Below are 17419 nucleotides of genomic sequence, written 5' to 3' on the forward strand. Positions count from 1 at the left end.
ACCACCTCGATTCTGAATATCTACTGCCGACTCCGAGAAAAGGTAGCAAACCATCGACTTTGTAACTGGATTGTCCCAGCTACAAACCCGCAATGGCAGCCGTCGCTCCTCCTCGCGGCCTTGCGCCGAACTCATCATTACCCGCCAAGATTTCTACGATTTCTCCTAATCAGACGTACGTCGATCATCCCGAGACGTTGGATATTTACTCATCTTTATAGTCTTTATGTTAAAAACCTGCCATCCGCGAAAATTCAGAAAAACGATCTGCGAACGGAGCTCTACTTGCTTTTCTCTACTTATGGCCCCGTCCTTGATATTGTTGCCATGAAGACAATGAAGATGCGAGGCCAGGCACACATCACTTTTCGTGATGTGCAAGCAGCGACTCAAGCTATGCGCTCGCTGGAAGGCTTCGAATTTCTTGGCCGCCCTCTGGTATGTCTCCCTTATGTTTTGACTCTCTTCACCGTTTCTTGACTAACCAATCGTGTAGACGATCCAATATGCCAAGTCTAAGTCTGACTTCGTTGCGAAACTCGACGGCACGTACAAGATGCCGAACTCAACCGCCGGTGCCTCTAATATCGAAGTCACGGAGCTCCAACAAAGCATCTTTAACGCGCCGGCACCGGGTGGCGCGCCTGCGCCCGCAGCAGCGAAGCCCACCACTGCCAATGATCAGCCAATGGGTGACGCGCAAGCTTCTGATGCGAGGGGCCAGAAGCGGCAGCGAGATGAGGAAGAAGACGATGATAGCGACGTCGCGATGGAAGAGGACAGCGACGACGATTGATCTATTCAAGGTCTTGCAATCCGATTCAGCAAGGGGAGATGGCGGAGGGATGAGTGCGACATGCCTCAGCCAGACATATCGATAGCCATCTCTTTGGGCACCCAAAGCCCTACACACCCACCCACCAAGCCCAACCAAAGCATCATATACTGTTCCTTGGAACAATCAAACCCCGACATGGCATCCCCGAGAAGGCATGGGTGGATAAAAAAAGAGGGAAGTCCCGTGACGGGGTGGTGCTGCGACATGATGTGTTAGTACAGACCTGCACATGGTCTCTTTCAGAACTCATAATTGACTGGTTCACAGCTGAGGCGCACTCACGTCGCCTGAGATACCCCCGATCCCGCCCGTTTTACGAAGCGCGTCTTTAAACTGATCGGGAACGAGCCTTCGAAAGACGGTATCAAGGTTGAAAGCTGGCTCGTCCGATGGCAACCCGTGCAATGTAAACCAGAGGCATGGCATCCGATAAGTTGGATGCAAATGTACCTCATAGACGACGTGCCCAGCATCAGGGACGCGTGGTTTGGACAGAGCAGCCTGTCATATCGTAAGGTCAGGCAACAAGTCACATGATGGCCATCGCGACGTTACCTCGTCAGATTCCTCGGCATCTACCATAGCCTCATCATCCAATCCAATATCTTCTCCTTCTCGAAACGTAAATTTGTCCAGGCACGACGAGAGGTCACCATAGTCCAATGTGGCTTCAAGTGGTCGTGTAACTTGCAAGTACGTTGTGTATTCAACACCAGTAGCGAAAGACGTGTCTAATGCTGTACAAAGCCTCAACTTCCAGCGCTGGCGGAGGGGACCCAAGGTTGCGCGGCAATATTGACTGTCAAAGTGATGACAAACCTCGGCGAACTCTTCCGAGTCTAGGAATGGGAACTCTTTGAAAGACATCCTGATTCTATCATGTGTTGGTTTGATGAAGAAATAAACTCTTCCCGTCGAACGAAGGCTGATCTAGGACGTCGACAATCTTGTGGCACCGACCAAATGTAAACTTGCCAATGCAAATTTTTGTGTCATAGACTCGCCAGAATTTCCTATTCTGAGGCACTTCTCTCTCGTGATATGGCAAAATGACCGTGTAAAGGGCGTTGCAGCTGGCGTGTATACCTTTGTGAAATCCTGCACTTGTCCGTCGAAGTCGGAGGCTTTGAGCGCATATCATCACCGTACTGCCGGTGTCTCTGCTGATGCTTGCCGCCGATTGTGTGCCCTGCCAGACCCCACCAGACCGAAGAACGGGAAGCGGAGGTCTGGGCACCATGTTGCTGGCACGCTTACCCAAGAGTGGCTCTCTCACTCAGCCTAATGACTTAATTATGGGGCACCGGAATCGTCGGCATGTTTTTCTCCCGGCCGACCAAAATCCACCACAGCATTTCCGGGAGTGGTCTCTGGGATCCCCGTCCACTATTTGGCGACTGACTTACAGGTGGCCTTTTCTAAGTTCAGGGGGTCCACGAGTGGCTGGCAACCAAGGCCAAGCCTGCTAAAGCGTGCCGGCAACCTCTAGGCGTGCAAAGAATATGGGATTGGTATGGGGCGGCCGGGGAGGAGCTCGACGCCTTAGTGTTCGTGGGTAATGAGGCGTTCGTTACCGCGCCTGCCACGCCTGCCACTTTGCTCCAGTGAAATCGGAAAGTCCACATCATCGAGATTCGCATGCGCATGTCTCAGTTGTTCTGTCATTGCTTCCATTGATGCACAGCAGCACCTCTAATCCTTGTTGTCGGGGGTGATCTTGTGTTTTACATTTTTCGAGTTCAATTTGGACCTGCCCAGCTCTTCGTTTCTTCGAAACCGCCAGGTATCCACTGCGACAATGCTGAGAGCGTAATATGAACGTACGCGACCCTTTCAACCTACATCGGAACTCTGCCCTCGACATTTTCAAAGTCACGGCTTCCCGTGCTGCCCAGAACATCAAGGAGAAGGCAGTAGAGGCGGGAAATAACGCACTGAACGATATGGCCTTCTCGATTCCCAAGAATGTCCCTTCTTTTAGCAACCCGCAGCGAGCTCTGGAGGATCGGTACTGGGGATCTGGCTCCGTGAACAATCGGGGCCGTGGAGGCAACTCTAGTCTTTTTCAGGGTGTCCAAGGAAGAGTCGAGGGCCTCTTGGGCACAAAGGGACAGCTTCCCATGTACAAGGACAAGCCCTACACCTATCACGCCTCTCGGAGGTTTCGACCTCTTTGGCGGAGGAAACGGTCGATAATCGGCTTTCTGCTGTTTTTTCTTACTGGCCTCTGGTGGTTTGGTTTCTTCTCTGAAGGATCCAAAACTCGGGAATCGGCGTCACAATGGAGGGGCTGGCTAGGCTCGTCTGAACCGCCAGGCAAGAAGGTGGATTGGTCAAAGAGGCGTGAGAGAGTCGTCGAGGCCTTCCAACTCAGCTGGGATGCATACGAGCGCTACGCATGGGGTACAGTTGAACCAAGCCGCATTATCAGGACATTCGGATTTTGAGGTTAACGTTACTTTTTTACTGCAGGCCACGACGAGTACCACCCCATTGCGAAAACCGGCCGGCAGATGGCACCAAAGGGCCTCGGTTGGATCATTGTCGATTCGCTAGACACCATGATATTGATGAACCAAACCTCGCGACTCGCCCACGCCCGAGAGTGGCTTTCGAAGACTTTGACGTATGATCAAGATCAAGACGTCAACACCTTTGAAACGACCATCAGAATGCTCGGTGGCCTTCTTTCCGCCCACTATCTCTCGACCGAATACCCCGATCTGGCTCCCATGAAGGACGACGACCCTGGGCAACCAGGCGAGGACTTATACTTGGAGAAGGCGAGGGACTTGGCAGATCGGTTGATGTCAGCCTTCAATTCACCGTCTGGAGTCCCCTACGCTAGCGTCAACCTGGCTCAGTACAAGGGCATTGTTTCTCACGCCGACGGTGGCGCCTCTTCTACTGCCGAAACGACAACACTTCAACTTGAGTTCAAGTATCTGGCCAAGCTCACTGGCGAGAAAGACTTCTGGGACAAGGTAGAGAAGGTCATGGAAGTTGTTGATGATAATGGCGCTGAGGATGGTCTTGTCCCAATTTACATCTACGCCACTGACGGGAAATTTAGAGGTGACAACATTCGCCTGGGCTCCCGCGGCGACTCGTACTATGAGTACCTGATCAAGCAGTACCTGCAGACGAACAAGCAGGAGCCAGTCTACTTGGAGATGTGGGACGAGGCCCTCGAAGGCGTGCGCAAGCACCTTATCACTTATAGCAAGCCTTCTGGCTTTACTGTTCTTGGAGAGCGGCCGAGCGGTCTGCAAAACGATCTGTCCCCGAAAATGGACCATCTGGTGTGCTTCATGCCAGGAACGATCGCACTGGGAGTTACGGGAGGTATCCCTGAGGCCGAGGCAAGGAGGTTGCCAACATGGGACAAAAAGAAGGAGGACGATATGAAGCTAGCTCGCGAGCTGATGCAGACCTGCTGGGGCATGTACAAGTGGATGGCGACTGGTCTTGCTGCGGAGATCACCTATTTCAACATCGACAATCCTCCAAAACCCGCTTCGGCCCCGCACCATCCTCCTCAAAACTTCGACCCAGACCCCGAGGCAACCTGGCGCAAGGACTTCGAGGTCCATGCTATGGACGTTCATAACTTGCAGCGGCCGGAGACTGTGGAAAGTCTGTTCTACATGTGGAGAATTACTGGCGAACAGAAGTACCGAGATTGGGGCTGGGAGATGTTCAAGTCTTTTGTCAATTACACTGCTGTCGAGGAAGGCGGTGGCTTCACCAGCTTGAGCAACGCCAACACAATCCCTCCCGTCACCCGCGACAACCTAGAGAGTTTTTGGATGGTAAGGCGACCCACGTATCGTCATTTCAAGGAATACTTACTAACGAGGTGAAACTAGGCGGAGACTCTCAAATACTTTTACCTCCTGTTCTCGCCCAACGACCTGTTGCCCTTGGACAAGATCGTCCTCAACACCGAGGCACACCCTCTTCCACGTTTCGACATGGGCAAGCTATTCAACACAGGCTGGAAGCGCAAGCCTAGAGACGCAAATGGCAAAATTATCACCGACAAGGCATGATTTATATGAACGTCTGGAGATGGTTTCCATCTTGTAATGAAAAGCCGAGAATGAGATGTTTATATAACATAGCATGACTGTGTCTTTGGAGGTATCTTGATCCGAGTGGCACGGCCTGGCGTTGTAACAGGAGTAGTTGGGTTTATTTTTTTTCACAAGCAGCTGCAGAAATAAATGTACTAGACGTGATACCGCGGGCTGTTACGCAGGTAGTCTTCTACCACATGGGTTCCCACTGTCACTGGCACTGCCATCTAATTGTCTGGAGAGTCTGGAATGGGAGCGTCCTGGATAAGATACAGTCCTTGCCCTTGGCGCGGACATTCACATCACGAGTGATGGGACTTATGATCCTCATATTTGATAACTCTAATCTGTTCCAACATTGGAGGGCTGGGCATGAGTGTTTTAAATACTACATACTCTCAAGAGAATGGCCGACTATTGCATATAAAATTTAACTGAAGAAGGTCTTCGTCTGTGCGTGTGGCGTTAAAATGTCACACAAGGGAGTACAAGTACAGCGGGACGAGACAGCCCATTGTCGGCAGGAATTCAAACTGGGTTTGAGAACAAATGCGTAGATCTCAGGTGGGTGCACGGCGTACTAAACATGTCGTTCAGTCTAAAGTATAGACCCTGAGGAGGTTCAAGAGATGGTGTTGCGTGACCACATGGGATCTTAAGGGATGGAAGGGTCTCGCCCCTTTGGCCCCCAAGTTCATGCACTTGACTAGTGCTGGCTGGGTATGTCCTGTTAGTCAGTGGAGCGGTCCCCATCTTCTCCAGCTGAAAGCAGGAGATGGCCCTGCGACGGTAGGACGCCCCCCATTAAGCACCCCGGACAAGCGCACATGCTTGCATGCACAGATTGCGACGACGCGGGATGCGATAAAGTCGACAGAGAGCTGGAGACATGGAGATACAGTAGCGAGAGTGGGCACATCACATATTTGGGTGGGATAAACGTTTGTAGAAGTAGTCCAGACTCAAAACAGGGTGCGAAAGAAACTAGGGGATCCGAGGACTAGTCGTGGCAACTAGTCCCCTCATTCGTCCAGCCCGGCTCGGCCTTTGCCCTCGTTCGTCCTGTCACTGGCGATTGGTGTGGTTGTTGTAGGATGGATTGGATGGCCGCCTGGCAACATCCTTGTCGCCTGATTGAGCACCCGTTCCGTCCGTCACTCAACGCCAACGCAACAGATGGGCTACGCTGCTTCGGTGCCGCAGCATGATAAGCCTCTCCCTCCACGGGCGAGTTACCCAACCCCTTTAGTTGGCCAGATTCTCGTTGCAACAACGACGCCGAAGCTCCCTTGCGTTTTCAAAATACATCCATCATCGAACGACAATAAACGACGACGTACAATCGCCCTTCGAACCTTTAATCACGACAAAAGCGCCCGATTTCTTGTCATCGATAGGCATGAAGTCCTTCATGGGGCTGATCGACACCTGAAGCCCCGTTAACTGTATTAAACGATTGAAACGAAGCCTACGAACTACTCACGAACGATTGATACGGCGAGAAACGTTGGCAGCTGCAAATAGTACCCCGCGACGAGCGGTGAGCCAGTACCAAGCCCACCCTCGACACTTTTTACAGCGGGATGGCGCCGTACCACGAAGACGTAGAACTTAGTACGCTCAAAGTGAAAGAAGACTCCCTCACCGTCGGGAGCAGTTACAGTATGCGACGCGAACCGATTTACGACCCGAGCGATGCGCCGGGCGTCTTCAGCCGGATGCTGGAGAGCTTCAGGCGCGACCCGGCCCAGATGATGCGCCCGAAAGACTCGCCCACCGATATGGAATCCGGCAGCGATAGAGTCCTCAACGGAGTGCATTATTTCGATATCCACCGCGCAAACCTTCAAACCTCAAATACTTTGCTATCGAGAAGGTTGAAGGGGAGGCACCTACAGATGATTGCCATCGGCGGCTCCATCGGCACGGGTCTGTTTGTGGCCTCGGGCACTGCTCTCGAGGTCGGCGGACCGGCGTCGCTATTAATTGCGTTTTCTTTGATTGGTGGCATGTTGTATTGCACTTGTCAGGCACTGGGAGAATTGGCTGTCGCATTCCCGGTCGCTGGTTCGTTCTCGGCCTACTCGACGCGCTTCTTGGACCCCTCATGGGGATTCGCTATGGGCTGGAAGTAAGTCCTGCGGCGTTCTACCGCAATTCACATACTTGAAAGCTGACATGGAGCAGTTATGCTTTGCAATGGCTGATTGTCTTGCCACTCGAAATCATTGCGGCATCTATAACTATCACGTATTGGGACAAGGGCATCACGAAAGCCATATTCGTCACTGTCTTCCTCGTCGGTATCATTGCTATTAACCTTTTCGGCGTAAAAGGTTATGGTGAAGCCGAATTTTTGTTCTCCATCATTAAAGTCATAGCAGTGATAGGTTTCATGTGAGTGTCCCTCAGGTGTCTTCTCAGGTCCTTACGGCTGACGCATCAAAGTTTGCTCGGCATAGTTCTCAACTGCGGAGGAACGCCGACAACAGGCTACATAGGCGGCAGGTACTGGCAAGATCCGGGCGCATTTCACAATGGCTTCAAAGGTCTCTGCAGCGTCTTCGTCACGGCCGCCTTCGCCTTCGCAGGCACTGAACTTGTTGGCCTCGCCGCGGCTGAGACTGCCAACCCGCGGAAATCCCTCCCAACTGCAATCAAGCAGGTCTTCTGGCGCATTACGCTCTTCTATGTTGTCGCCTTAACTCTGATCGGCTTACTGGTGCCCTACGATGAGACACGCCTCCTCGGAGCCTCCAAGTCCTCCTCGGCTGACGCGAACACATCCCCTTTCGTCATCGCTATTGAGAACGCTAAAATCGACGTTCTCCCTTCCGTCATGAACGCTGTCATTCTCATCGCCGTTCTATCTGTAGGCAACTCTGCTGTCTTCGGTTCGTCTAGAACCCTTGCTGCCTTGGCAGACCAACAACAAGCGCCCCGCTTCCTCTCTTACGTAGACCGCAAGGGTCGCCCCCTGACAGCCATTGGCGTTGCAGCCGTCGTGGGGCTAATCGCCTACCTCGCGGACCTTGACGCTCAGGACGAGGTCCTCGACTGGCTGCTCGCCATCTCCGGGCTGTCGTCTATCTTCACCTGGGCATCGATCTGCCTGTGCCACATCCGCTTCCGCCACGCCTGGCGGCAAAAGGGACACGGTCTGCATGAGCTCGCGTTCCGGAGCCAGGTCGGCGTTCTCGGGTCCTGGTGCGGCTTTATCATGAACGTGCTCGTCCTGATCGCACAGTTCTGGGTCGGCGCGTTCCCTGTAGGATGGGAGAAGAGGGAGCCAGAGTGGGTGGCGCGAAACTTTTTCCTACGATACGCCGCCTTCCCGATCGTCCTAATCTTTTACATCGGCCATAAGCTGTGGTTCCGTACCGTGTACATCCGCATCGAGGACATGGATCTCAACACCGGTCGTCGCGACTTCAATTTGAGCATCCTCGTCGCCCAAGAACAGGAGGAGAAGAGGTCTTGGCCGAGGTGGAAGCGTGTTTACAAGTTTTTGTGTTAGCCGCACCGGTAACAATAATCCCCGAGGAGGGGGAGGGGGAGGGGGGAGGGCGTTGGTTGGATCTGTGCGTCAGATTTTCATGAAATGTAGAATGAACAACGGTAGTAAAGCGAGGCGTTTGGATGCCATGGGATTTTTTTTTTTTTTTTTTTTTTTACACACCGGCGGAGGACCAGCTGATGTATAGCAGCTCCTGGAGATTTGCAACCCAGATAGATATGAATAGGAGAGCGGCGATGATACGGAGCTGTTGGGCACTTTACAATGCGCAATCCAATGCAAATGCTCGTCAGTTTGAGAATCGCGTGGTTTCGTCATTCTTGTGATGCAAGGTTCAGCTGAACAGGGCGTTCTCCATTTCATGTGTCTACACGTGAGCTTATCTGCCCTCATCGCATATTGCCGTTGGTATGTATTTGTAACGAATCAACTACCGTGCTCTCTCTCTCTCTCTCTTTTTCTCTCTCTTTTTCTCATTCACACACACAAAGCAGGCAAGTGGAATTAATGTAAATAGGTGTTCTGTTGGATATCATGGGCTTTGCAACTTTACGCAGTACAATAACAGAGGAACCTATCAATCTCTCTTCAGTCCATGCCCCTGATCCAACAATACTCTCACTCTCCTTCCACCACGGGGGTTGATACAGTATTTCACTTCCAGGTGTTTTCCAGCCAGTCAAACTCGACGCACCTGGATGGCCAGTGGAGCCAAACTGTTCTCAAGTAAACAAGACAAACTCTGACAATATTGCAACAGTACACGCTCCCGTGAATCATGGGCAGCATAGGAGACATTGAGTCATAATAAAAACAATCAATAAGTTAGAACCCTCAAGGTCTTGGTCCGTATCACGGACACGAGCCGGTCAAGACGGAACTTAAAAGTCCCAGAAGCTCTTCTGAGCCGCATTCAGGCCTGGCTTCTTGGGTGGAATGGCCTTGGGGGTATCCTCATCATCGTCGCCGTAGAGCCAGTTGCGGTTAGTACCCTTCCTGCCGCCCATGCCGTCTCCGGCAATGTTGATGCCGCGGCTATCGTCCTCATCGTCGGCATTAGCCTTCCTGGAACCCATGCCATCTCCGGCAATGTGGATGCCGCCCTTGCCCTTTGCCTGCGGCTCGGGCACATTCTCTTTCTGGGAGACAGGGGACTGGTCGTATGAGTCCCAGTTGGAGTTCATCATGTTGACCGCCTTCTTGCGAGAATCACTGACCGTGGGACGTTGCTGCTGGCCGGCCTGGCTAGGAGAGTCATCAGCCATGGCAAAGTGCGGGTCGAAGTCCTTGTGACGGTGATTCAAGTTCGTGATGTTGCCCAGGGCCCGGTCAGTGTCAGGAGGAAGAGGCTTGCCATCTTCGCTGTATAGGTTGTTCTCGTAAAGGTGCAGGCCAGTGTTGTGAGCGCTGCCCTTGGGGCGTCCGGCGGGCCGAGGCTCGCCATCTGGGCCGTCATCCTGGAAGTCGAAGTGCGCCTCAGCGTCGCGGCGGGGCTTCTGTTGAACGGGACGAGCGAGCGGGGTCTCCTTGACAGAGTCGTTGGTCACGTCGGTATCCCAGTGGCGAACATCCTGGTGGCGCAAGGTCTTTGTGGGCTTGATCTTCTGAGGGGTAACAAAATCTTCAAAGCCCCAGGTGCTGTCGTGCTTGGTCGGCTTAGGGCGGCCGTCGGCAGGCTTGGGTGTGTCTTGAGGGTCCGAATCGTCGGCGAAGTCAAAGTGGTGGAACTTCTTGGGGTTGGGGCGATAGAACTTCTCGGGTGACTTTTGCTGCTCGGGGCTATCAGGCTCCTCAGCATGCTGGTCAGCGTCGAACAAACGGCTGGGCTGGAAGTTCTTTCCAGCACCAATCTTGGGGGCAACACGGTCGCGTCCCGCGCTGGGAGAGCTGGGCTCATCGGTGGGTTCGTCGCCCAAAATCTCGGTGAAAGACCGTTGCTGCGGTCGGGTGCCCGCATAAGGAGACACGACAGACTGCGCCGGGGTTTCTTCGGCCTGCTGTTCTCTAGGCGCAAACAGGGAGAGGGACGCGTGGGGGTCGCGGAGCGCGTTGGTCGAGCTACCACGGGATCGATTGATCAGCTCGTTGGTGTCAGGAGCGTCTGCGACCTTGCCGGTAGCCTTGAGGCCCTTGGTTATCATTTTGATCTGCTCCTGACTGTCCCGAATGGGCCAGTTGCGACCAGACTTTCCAATAATGTCGAGCTGCTTGAGGAGGGAGCCCTGGTCCCAGCTTTGCCGAATTTGCGTGATCTTGCCCTCGCTGTCGAAGTTCACAACGTGCATCTGTAAAGTTCACATATTAGCTCGGCGGCCTGTAAAAAGGGCAGTGTTGGTTAGGAGCAGTACGCACAATCGGCAGGTGGACGGTGCGATCGGCCAAGAAGTTGTCATCGAGACCAGGAAGATAGACGCCTCCGCTGGTGACGAATTCCAGGGAGGTCTCAATCTCAGCGGCAATGGCATCGCGGCCCTCAACGACATCCAGAATGTCCTCCTTCTTCTTCTTCACCTGATTGCGCAGAGTGTTGAGATGCTTGATGATGTCGGTAGGGCCATTATAAGAGGTGGTGGTAGTGATGTACAGGAGGGTTGCGTTCGGCGCAAGAAGCGACGAGTTGGGGGCAGTCAGGAACTGCCTGTACGTGGCGGACATTGTAACCAGGGTTCGCGGTAAGAAGCTGTGGAATGCGACAAGATGCGAAGCGAAAAGGAGGGTTCGATTGTTTACTTGATCCTTGTGGAGTCTCGCAGCAGCTAATGTGCACGGCTCGAGGGGTCCAAGCAGATACAGAAGAAAGGAGAGCAAGCCAGATGGTCAAGAAACATGAGCAAGTAGGCGACGACACTCAAGTGTAGAAGAAGTGAAAAAGAAGAAGAAAAAACAACGGATGGAGTACGTGTGGGTGGCTCAGCCCAAACAAGCAGTGCAGACCAGATGAGTTGTTCTGGAAGGGGAGAGAGAAAATGAAGGGATGGCCCTGCGACATAGAGTGAGGAAGAAGGGGAAAGCGCGACACGTCGAGGGGCCATTCTGGTTCACTGACGATGGATCTGGCAGTTGGGGTACTCAATACCAATATTCCCCTGATGTTTGCGCCCACTTGTCACATGCGCTCCAAGTATATAGTACCTCAGAAACAGAGCTGGGGCCGAGCGGCCCCGGACTCAGTGATGGCTTGCCATTGGGCGTTCATTTCGCTAGGTAGGTATTCCTTGACAAAGGGGTCTCATTCCGGCTCCTGGCAGTCGATGTTACTCTTTGGCAACGGCCCGCACTAATACCACGACGCCACAATAGAGTTCCCCAGAGATCTCAGTGCGCAATGCATCCCGCTGCCTTAATCAGGACACGGAAATATGACGCTGTTCTCCTAGCGGAAACGACGTCAAAGTTCGTACCGGGTTGTGCCCCAATTTAAACGCGTCATGGCATATCATGAAAAACCAAACAGTCCATGGTGCAGCATCGGTAGGTACCCAGTGATTTACGAATATGGGGACCAGAGATCTGTGGTGCGATGAGGCAATCAGATACGCGAATATATCCACTCACTTTCATCGCGTCACTGAGTCTGGTTCTGTAAATTTAACCCTGTGCTTTGCCCAAACCTTGTGACTTGCAGCGGTTTAGGAGCTTCCACTTGAAAGTTTTGGTGGCAAGACCATCTCTTCAGCCAGGCCAAATGAAGGTTTCTAATGCCTCAGTGGCATATGGTTGGCCAGCTTGTCGGCTACATTCTCAGTCAGGCAGCTTTGTCTAGACAACAACCCGTGGCGCGCCAACAGTGAAAGCAAGATAAAGGGGTCAACGTTTTTGTGGCGGTTTTAGACAGGAGACGTTGTTCCTATCCAATAAGGAGAAGTTGGTGGTCTAGTACTAATACGCCTCAATATGGACCGATATGCACAAAATGCACCAGAACCACCTTTCTAAATGCAGGTCATGCGAAACGCGCTGTTCCCGCCGCTCTTTAGCAGCTAGCTACTGGATTCTCAAGTTGTGGTTGGATGAGTTTCATGATCATCCCTGTTTCATCCATGCTGGGCCGCCTATTATGGTTAGTCTTGCCGCCTCCAGTGGGTGTCCCCTAATTATTGCAGTGCATATTTAGATATTTTGAGCACTACACTTCATAGTATGATTATACCCGCGTTCGGAGGTTACAAAAAGAAAAGGTCACTGCCAACACAACGGCCAGAGTCTTTCCCAGCGACTCGACTCTAGGAATTATGTGTAAGAGAATTTAAGTGCGTGGCGGTATGAGGCATCAGTAAAAAGCCTAGCTTGGAATCTTCAAGATATCTTTATCATTGCGTCATACGTCATTCATCTGGTTGTGCCAGTTGATTATTTGACTAGTATACATGCCATTCAACGTCGGACACGTGAATTTCCCACCCTTAACCGTTGACAATGGTACCACCGTTGCAGTGAATGGTCTGTCCACTGATGCTAGAGCTATCGGTGGAAGCAAGGAACACCACGCAAGTCGCAATCTCGGAGGGTTGAGATGGGCGTCCCATGGGGGCGGTAAACTGCTTCTGAGCCTCCTCGTTCATCGTAGCGGGGATCAGTGGCGTCCAGACAGGCCCCGGAGCGATCGCGTTGACACGGATGCCCTTATCGACAAACTGGTTGCTTAGACCACGGGTGAAGGAGATGATAGCACCCTTGGTGGAGGTGTAATCGAGGAGGTCGGGGCGACCAACATAGGCATTGATGCTTGCGTTGTTAATGATAGTTGAGCCCTTCTTCATATGAGGCAGGGAGTATTTGGCAAGGTAAAAGTAAGGGTGAATGTTGGTGTTAAAAGTGTGAATCCATTGCTCCCTAGTCAGTGTTAGCAGCGAGCCCAAGGGGGTGCGGGAAGGGTGTGAACCTACTCAGAGAGGTCATGGATGCTCTCCTTCATCATTTGATACGCCGCGTTGTTGAACAAAATGTCAATGCCACCCAGCTTTTCGAGGGCCTCGTCAACGACCTTCTTGCAGTTGGCACGGTCGGTGAGGTCAGTTGCCAGAAGGTAGCATTTCCGGCCGTAAGCCTCGACACGCTTCTTAGTTTCCTGAGCATCATCCTCTTCCTCCTTCAGATAAGCAATGAGCGAATCGGCGCCTTCCATAGCGAAGAGAATCGCTGTGGCACGGCCAATACCAGAGTCACCTCCAGTAATGATGGCCTTCTTGCCCTCCAGCTTTCCAGCAGCTTGGTACAGCTTAGAACCGCCATCGCTTGTGGGAATGCGATCAAACTGAGGAGTAGGGTTGGGCATGTTGCCCTCCTTTCCTGGGAAGTCCTGGTCCGTCACTGGCACCGAATGGCCTGTGGACAATTAGCGTGCATTCATCCAGAAGATTCCGTCGGCGAGCATACCCTCCTGGAACTGTGACTTGTCCGTCATCTTTACAACAATATCGACACAAAAATCTGTAGCCTTGTGATGGATGAATACAATGAAATGGGTATTGTGCCGTCTGTCGTTGAAATTGAAGCAATGAAAGGGTGCGACTTGAAATTTCTCAATGGGAATGAGTCGTCTGTATATATTGTTGAGCCGACCTTGAGATGGATTGAGGGAGGTGGATTATCCACATACCTCATTGACGACGTCATCGTGACTGCAATTGCAGGAACATTACACGGTCTAGACCCAGACGCTACTCATTTCCTCCGTCATTAATACGCAGATATCTACGATTACACAGAAAAGATGAGATAGCGAAGCTACTTGAACTTTCTTTGTGTCACTTTATTGAGAACATTTGGCAAGAGGCACGATAACGCCCACCTCGCGGTTCTGTCGCCGGACCCAGGTATCCAAGTCCACCATCAAATATTTCGAATCTTTATCCAAATTAGACCAGGACATCCATCTAATATTCCAAGTGTCTGCGCAACTCAAGGTTGCAGAGGTATGAGCGACTGATTCGACATGATCATGCTATGGCAGCGTTGACATCATAAAAATAATCGGAGGATTTGGCCGAGAAGTCTGTGCGTCCCCGCAGCAAGACCGGCCCCGCCTCCGTCCACAGGGCTGACCGCATATCCGGTACCCGTAGTCGGCGCCGCGATCGGATATTTCGGAGGATCCAGTCGGTCAGGCCGCTTCAAGGAATACTTTATTTGAAAAGGGTCCAGCTGGCTCCGTTATTGCCTTATTTAACTTTTCATTGATCCCCTCGCCCCTCTTCCTTTCATCCAGTTGCAGCCTCAAGCGAGCTTGTACCCTTGTTAACAGACGTCATAATCTGACCATCAGTTTAGAATGCTTGCTTTTTTCTTCGTGGCTTGACATCCGAGAAAAAAAATTCAGATTACAAAAAAGGTCGGTAAGAGGATTCTTCTCCTCTCCAGCAGCAATTCAGCGCTTTTGAGCTGTTGTATGTCCTCATGTCTCTGATCTCTGCGTAAGGCGTTAGTCAGGCTATCTGGCCTCGCATATTGAATGAATACATGTGCTGGCACTAGGTCTTTGAATCTCCCAGGTCTGGGGGCGCCACTGGGAATCACTCTATATGGACTTTCGTTCCTATTCGTCCGCTTGAGACAGCAGGCCGGACATTACCCGGCAAAATCAGAACGTGGCTGATAACCTGCAAGCCGCTCCCGCGAGACATCTATAAGGCACACAACAAGATGAAGAAAATAAAGAGACCGAGTCAGAAATGGTGCGGAGTTGCTAGAACATCGGCTAAGAATGAGGGTACGGATATGGATACCGCATCGAGATTCTTCACAAATGATGTGTCACCTTTCTTAGCAATTCTCAGGTAACGAACCAACAGCACAAGAAAGAAGCCAATTCAAACTGGTCACTTGAGAGTACCTGAAAGAAAGGAATAAGCTGCAGGCATTGCCCAGAAAAAAATTGAATGGTCATGGTCAGCCGGATCATACGGCCTACTCCGCGGCACATGGCAGCTTGCAGCCGGGGAATATGTAGTGTCAGGTCTTCCTGGTGAGCATCTACTTATAAGACAATCTTATAGTTACATTATCATGTGCGTCTCACATCTTGAAGCATGCTGCAGCGTAGGCTTCATATAAAAAATTGAGGGCTGGATCTGCCGCCTTGTAGCCATGCACCAGCTCTAGTCGCTGTAGCCCATCAAGGCTGGTAGGCCCCCCCCCCCCCCCCCCCCCCCCAAAAAAAAAGTCCCGCCTCGAATGACACCGCGGTACATGGTCAAATTCCGAAATTTCCTTCAGATGGCATTTCTGTGCGTCTGGCACATTTGCCCTGCGCCGAAGACTGGCGAGGTGACCCTCCATCAGATGGCAACAGAGATCCCTCAGGCTTGTACCATCCAAGTGTCTGAACCCGCCAACCTCCACCACAACCTCCCTCTCCACCTCAGCTTTCTTTTTTTTCATTAGCTTAACCTCAGATAATATGCGAGGTGTCTGTTAACACTGACCAAATGTAACAGTCCATCTTTTCTGCTAACAGTCCTGGATGTCTTCCCATTATCCTTTTTTTCGGCATTTGACATGTCACTTGGATTGTGTGGTCTTGGTCTGAGCTTTTCTTTTACATTTGCTTTTAGGCACAACCTTGCACACATGATGGCATTGCCGTTGACTGTTCAATTTAACTAGCTCTAGCGACTCACATACTGCTAAAGCGCTTCGGAAGCTGCGGCGGGGAAGGTTGAGAACCAGGCACAGGTCGTCACTACGATTTGTGGTGGATGACCCACACTTATCGCCATCTTGCCTTGAGTCAATCTGCACACCACTTTATTTTACGTGGCTCACTTTCCCAGAATCGTACGACAGCAAACCCTGCCGGCAATGCGGCTTTGACTGCCCGTCTGGGGTCAATTGTGTTTCCTAACATAGAAAGTAGCAATCTCGTTGTTACTCTGAGTTTGAAGTCCACCTCTGGACCGGTCTTTTTGCTGTTCCTTTCAGGGTTGAACAGCAGCCCTGCGAGAGATTTCGAGCAGCAAAACCCTCGGAGACAATATAATTATGTTTCGGAGTGGGTCGTATCGATGGGGCACAAATGGCTTGACCGTTGAGATCGGATGAGTCTATCCGCAAGCTCACTCAGCACTCATTTAATAAACGAAGAGTTTTGCAATAAGACGTTTACCGCGAAGTAGGGTTTTCTAATACGCGAGGGCATTGTGTGGCTACCTCGTCGTTTCTTTTCTCGTGGAATTTGAAGGCCAAAGCACATTGGCGACTTATCGGATCGTTCGAGGATCGCCACCATCTCGTCACCGTTATGCTGACGATCTTAGGTGATGTCCAAGACATCATCGGTACTGCACGATGACTCTGTGTTTCCAGAAGGTGACATGTTGAACCTCGGCAATCGGCCACGAGGGGCATGATCGTGATCAGTTTTCGTCTAGTTTGGGCTTTCAGACCCGAATCCGAATACTAGGGTCAAATTGCGAGTCAAGCCAGGTCCTTAAACTAAAGGCTGTCATGGGCTAAATCAGCATTGGTCGTCCCTGAATAAACCAGCAATGGGTTCGGAGTATTCTTATGGCCGGCCAGAATGTTTCTACCAGAACGCGATCGTCCCTTGAACCCTCCTCAAAGTCGCGAAGATCTGTAATCCAGACTCATCAGAGGTAACTTTCCGGACCCTCCGCCTTCCAAGGGATACAATATTCTAGTTCTGGTTTGTTTGTCCGGCAACACGGCTGGGTTCATCTGAACTCGCGTGCTAGTAAACTTTCCCCATCAAACCTAAACCCCATTACCATTGTGTGGGGGTTTCTTATCTCCAGTTGTGGGTTGTCTTCTCTTTCAGAATACGTACGACTTGCAGACAGGGCCGGTCAGTACCTTGAAATGACACCACCCTTTACTTGTGGGCACTTCGTTAACTGGCAATATCCTTCATACATGTACAGCCCTTGTCGAGGACCCTGATCGGTCTCATTCATCCACTCAGAACTCGTGCTATGGAAGTGTCTGCCTGGCCCCTGTCTACCTGCACGGGGGCCTGCGGGTTGCTGT

The 17419-nt window shown here is 51.7% G+C and overlaps 7 protein-coding genes across 7 annotated transcripts; 4 read left to right on the forward strand and 3 right to left on the reverse strand.

The window, feature by feature from the left end:
• Positions 1-92: 92 nt before the first annotated feature.
• CTRU02_205937 (RNA recognition domain-containing protein) lies at positions 93-796 on the forward strand (the record flags this gene model as incomplete). Its single annotated transcript, XM_036723011.1, has 3 exons — positions 93-175; positions 222-438; positions 497-796. The coding sequence occupies 3 exons, from the start codon at positions 93-95 to the stop codon at positions 794-796; spliced, it is 600 nt and encodes a 199-aa protein (XP_036585309.1).
• A 65-nt stretch (positions 797-861) lies between these two features.
• Positions 862-1705, reverse strand: CTRU02_205938 (autophagy-related protein; the record flags this gene model as incomplete). Its single annotated transcript, XM_036723012.1, has 3 exons — positions 862-1035; positions 1121-1339; positions 1394-1705. 3 exons carry the CDS (start codon positions 1703-1705, stop codon positions 862-864), a joined length of 705 nt encoding a protein of 234 aa, XP_036585310.1.
• Positions 1706-2652: 947 nt separating this feature from the next.
• On the forward strand, positions 2653-4890 carry CTRU02_205939 (glycosyl hydrolase family 47 protein; the record flags this gene model as incomplete). Its single annotated transcript, XM_036723013.1, has 3 exons — positions 2653-3241; positions 3311-4650; positions 4708-4890. 3 exons carry the CDS (start codon positions 2653-2655, stop codon positions 4888-4890), a joined length of 2112 nt encoding a protein of 703 aa, XP_036585311.1.
• Positions 4891-6500: 1610 nt separating this feature from the next.
• CTRU02_205940 (amino acid permease) lies at positions 6501-8434 on the forward strand (the record flags this gene model as incomplete). The annotated part of the gene is made up of 3 exons (XM_036723014.1): positions 6501-7048; positions 7105-7314; positions 7366-8434. 3 exons carry the CDS (start codon positions 6501-6503, stop codon positions 8432-8434), a joined length of 1827 nt encoding a protein of 608 aa, XP_036585312.1.
• An 881-nt stretch (positions 8435-9315) lies between these two features.
• Positions 9316-11089, reverse strand: CTRU02_205941 (uncharacterized protein; the record flags this gene model as incomplete). The annotated part of the gene is made up of 2 exons (XM_036723015.1): positions 9316-10719; positions 10787-11089. The coding sequence occupies 2 exons, from the start codon at positions 11087-11089 to the stop codon at positions 9316-9318; spliced, it is 1707 nt and encodes a 568-aa protein (XP_036585313.1).
• A 1748-nt stretch (positions 11090-12837) lies between these two features.
• On the reverse strand, positions 12838-13838 carry CTRU02_205942 (oxidoreductase C4H3.08; the record flags this gene model as incomplete). The annotated part of the gene is made up of 3 exons (XM_036723016.2): positions 12838-13267; positions 13321-13759; positions 13811-13838. The coding sequence occupies 3 exons, from the start codon at positions 13836-13838 to the stop codon at positions 12838-12840; spliced, it is 897 nt and encodes a 298-aa protein (XP_036585314.2).
• Positions 13839-14885: 1047 nt separating this feature from the next.
• On the forward strand, positions 14886-15029 carry CTRU02_205943 (uncharacterized protein; the record flags this gene model as incomplete). The annotated part of the gene is made up of 1 exon (XM_036723017.1): positions 14886-15029. The coding sequence occupies one exon, from the start codon at positions 14886-14888 to the stop codon at positions 15027-15029; it is 144 nt and encodes a 47-aa protein (XP_036585315.1).
• Between the last annotated feature and the right edge of the window lie 2390 nt (positions 15030-17419).

The sequence above is a fragment of the Colletotrichum truncatum genome (assembly GCF_014235925.2).
Source record: "Colletotrichum truncatum strain CMES1059 chromosome Unknown Contig_0003, whole genome shotgun sequence".
NCBI lineage: Eukaryota > Fungi > Ascomycota > Sordariomycetes > Glomerellales > Glomerellaceae > Colletotrichum > Colletotrichum truncatum.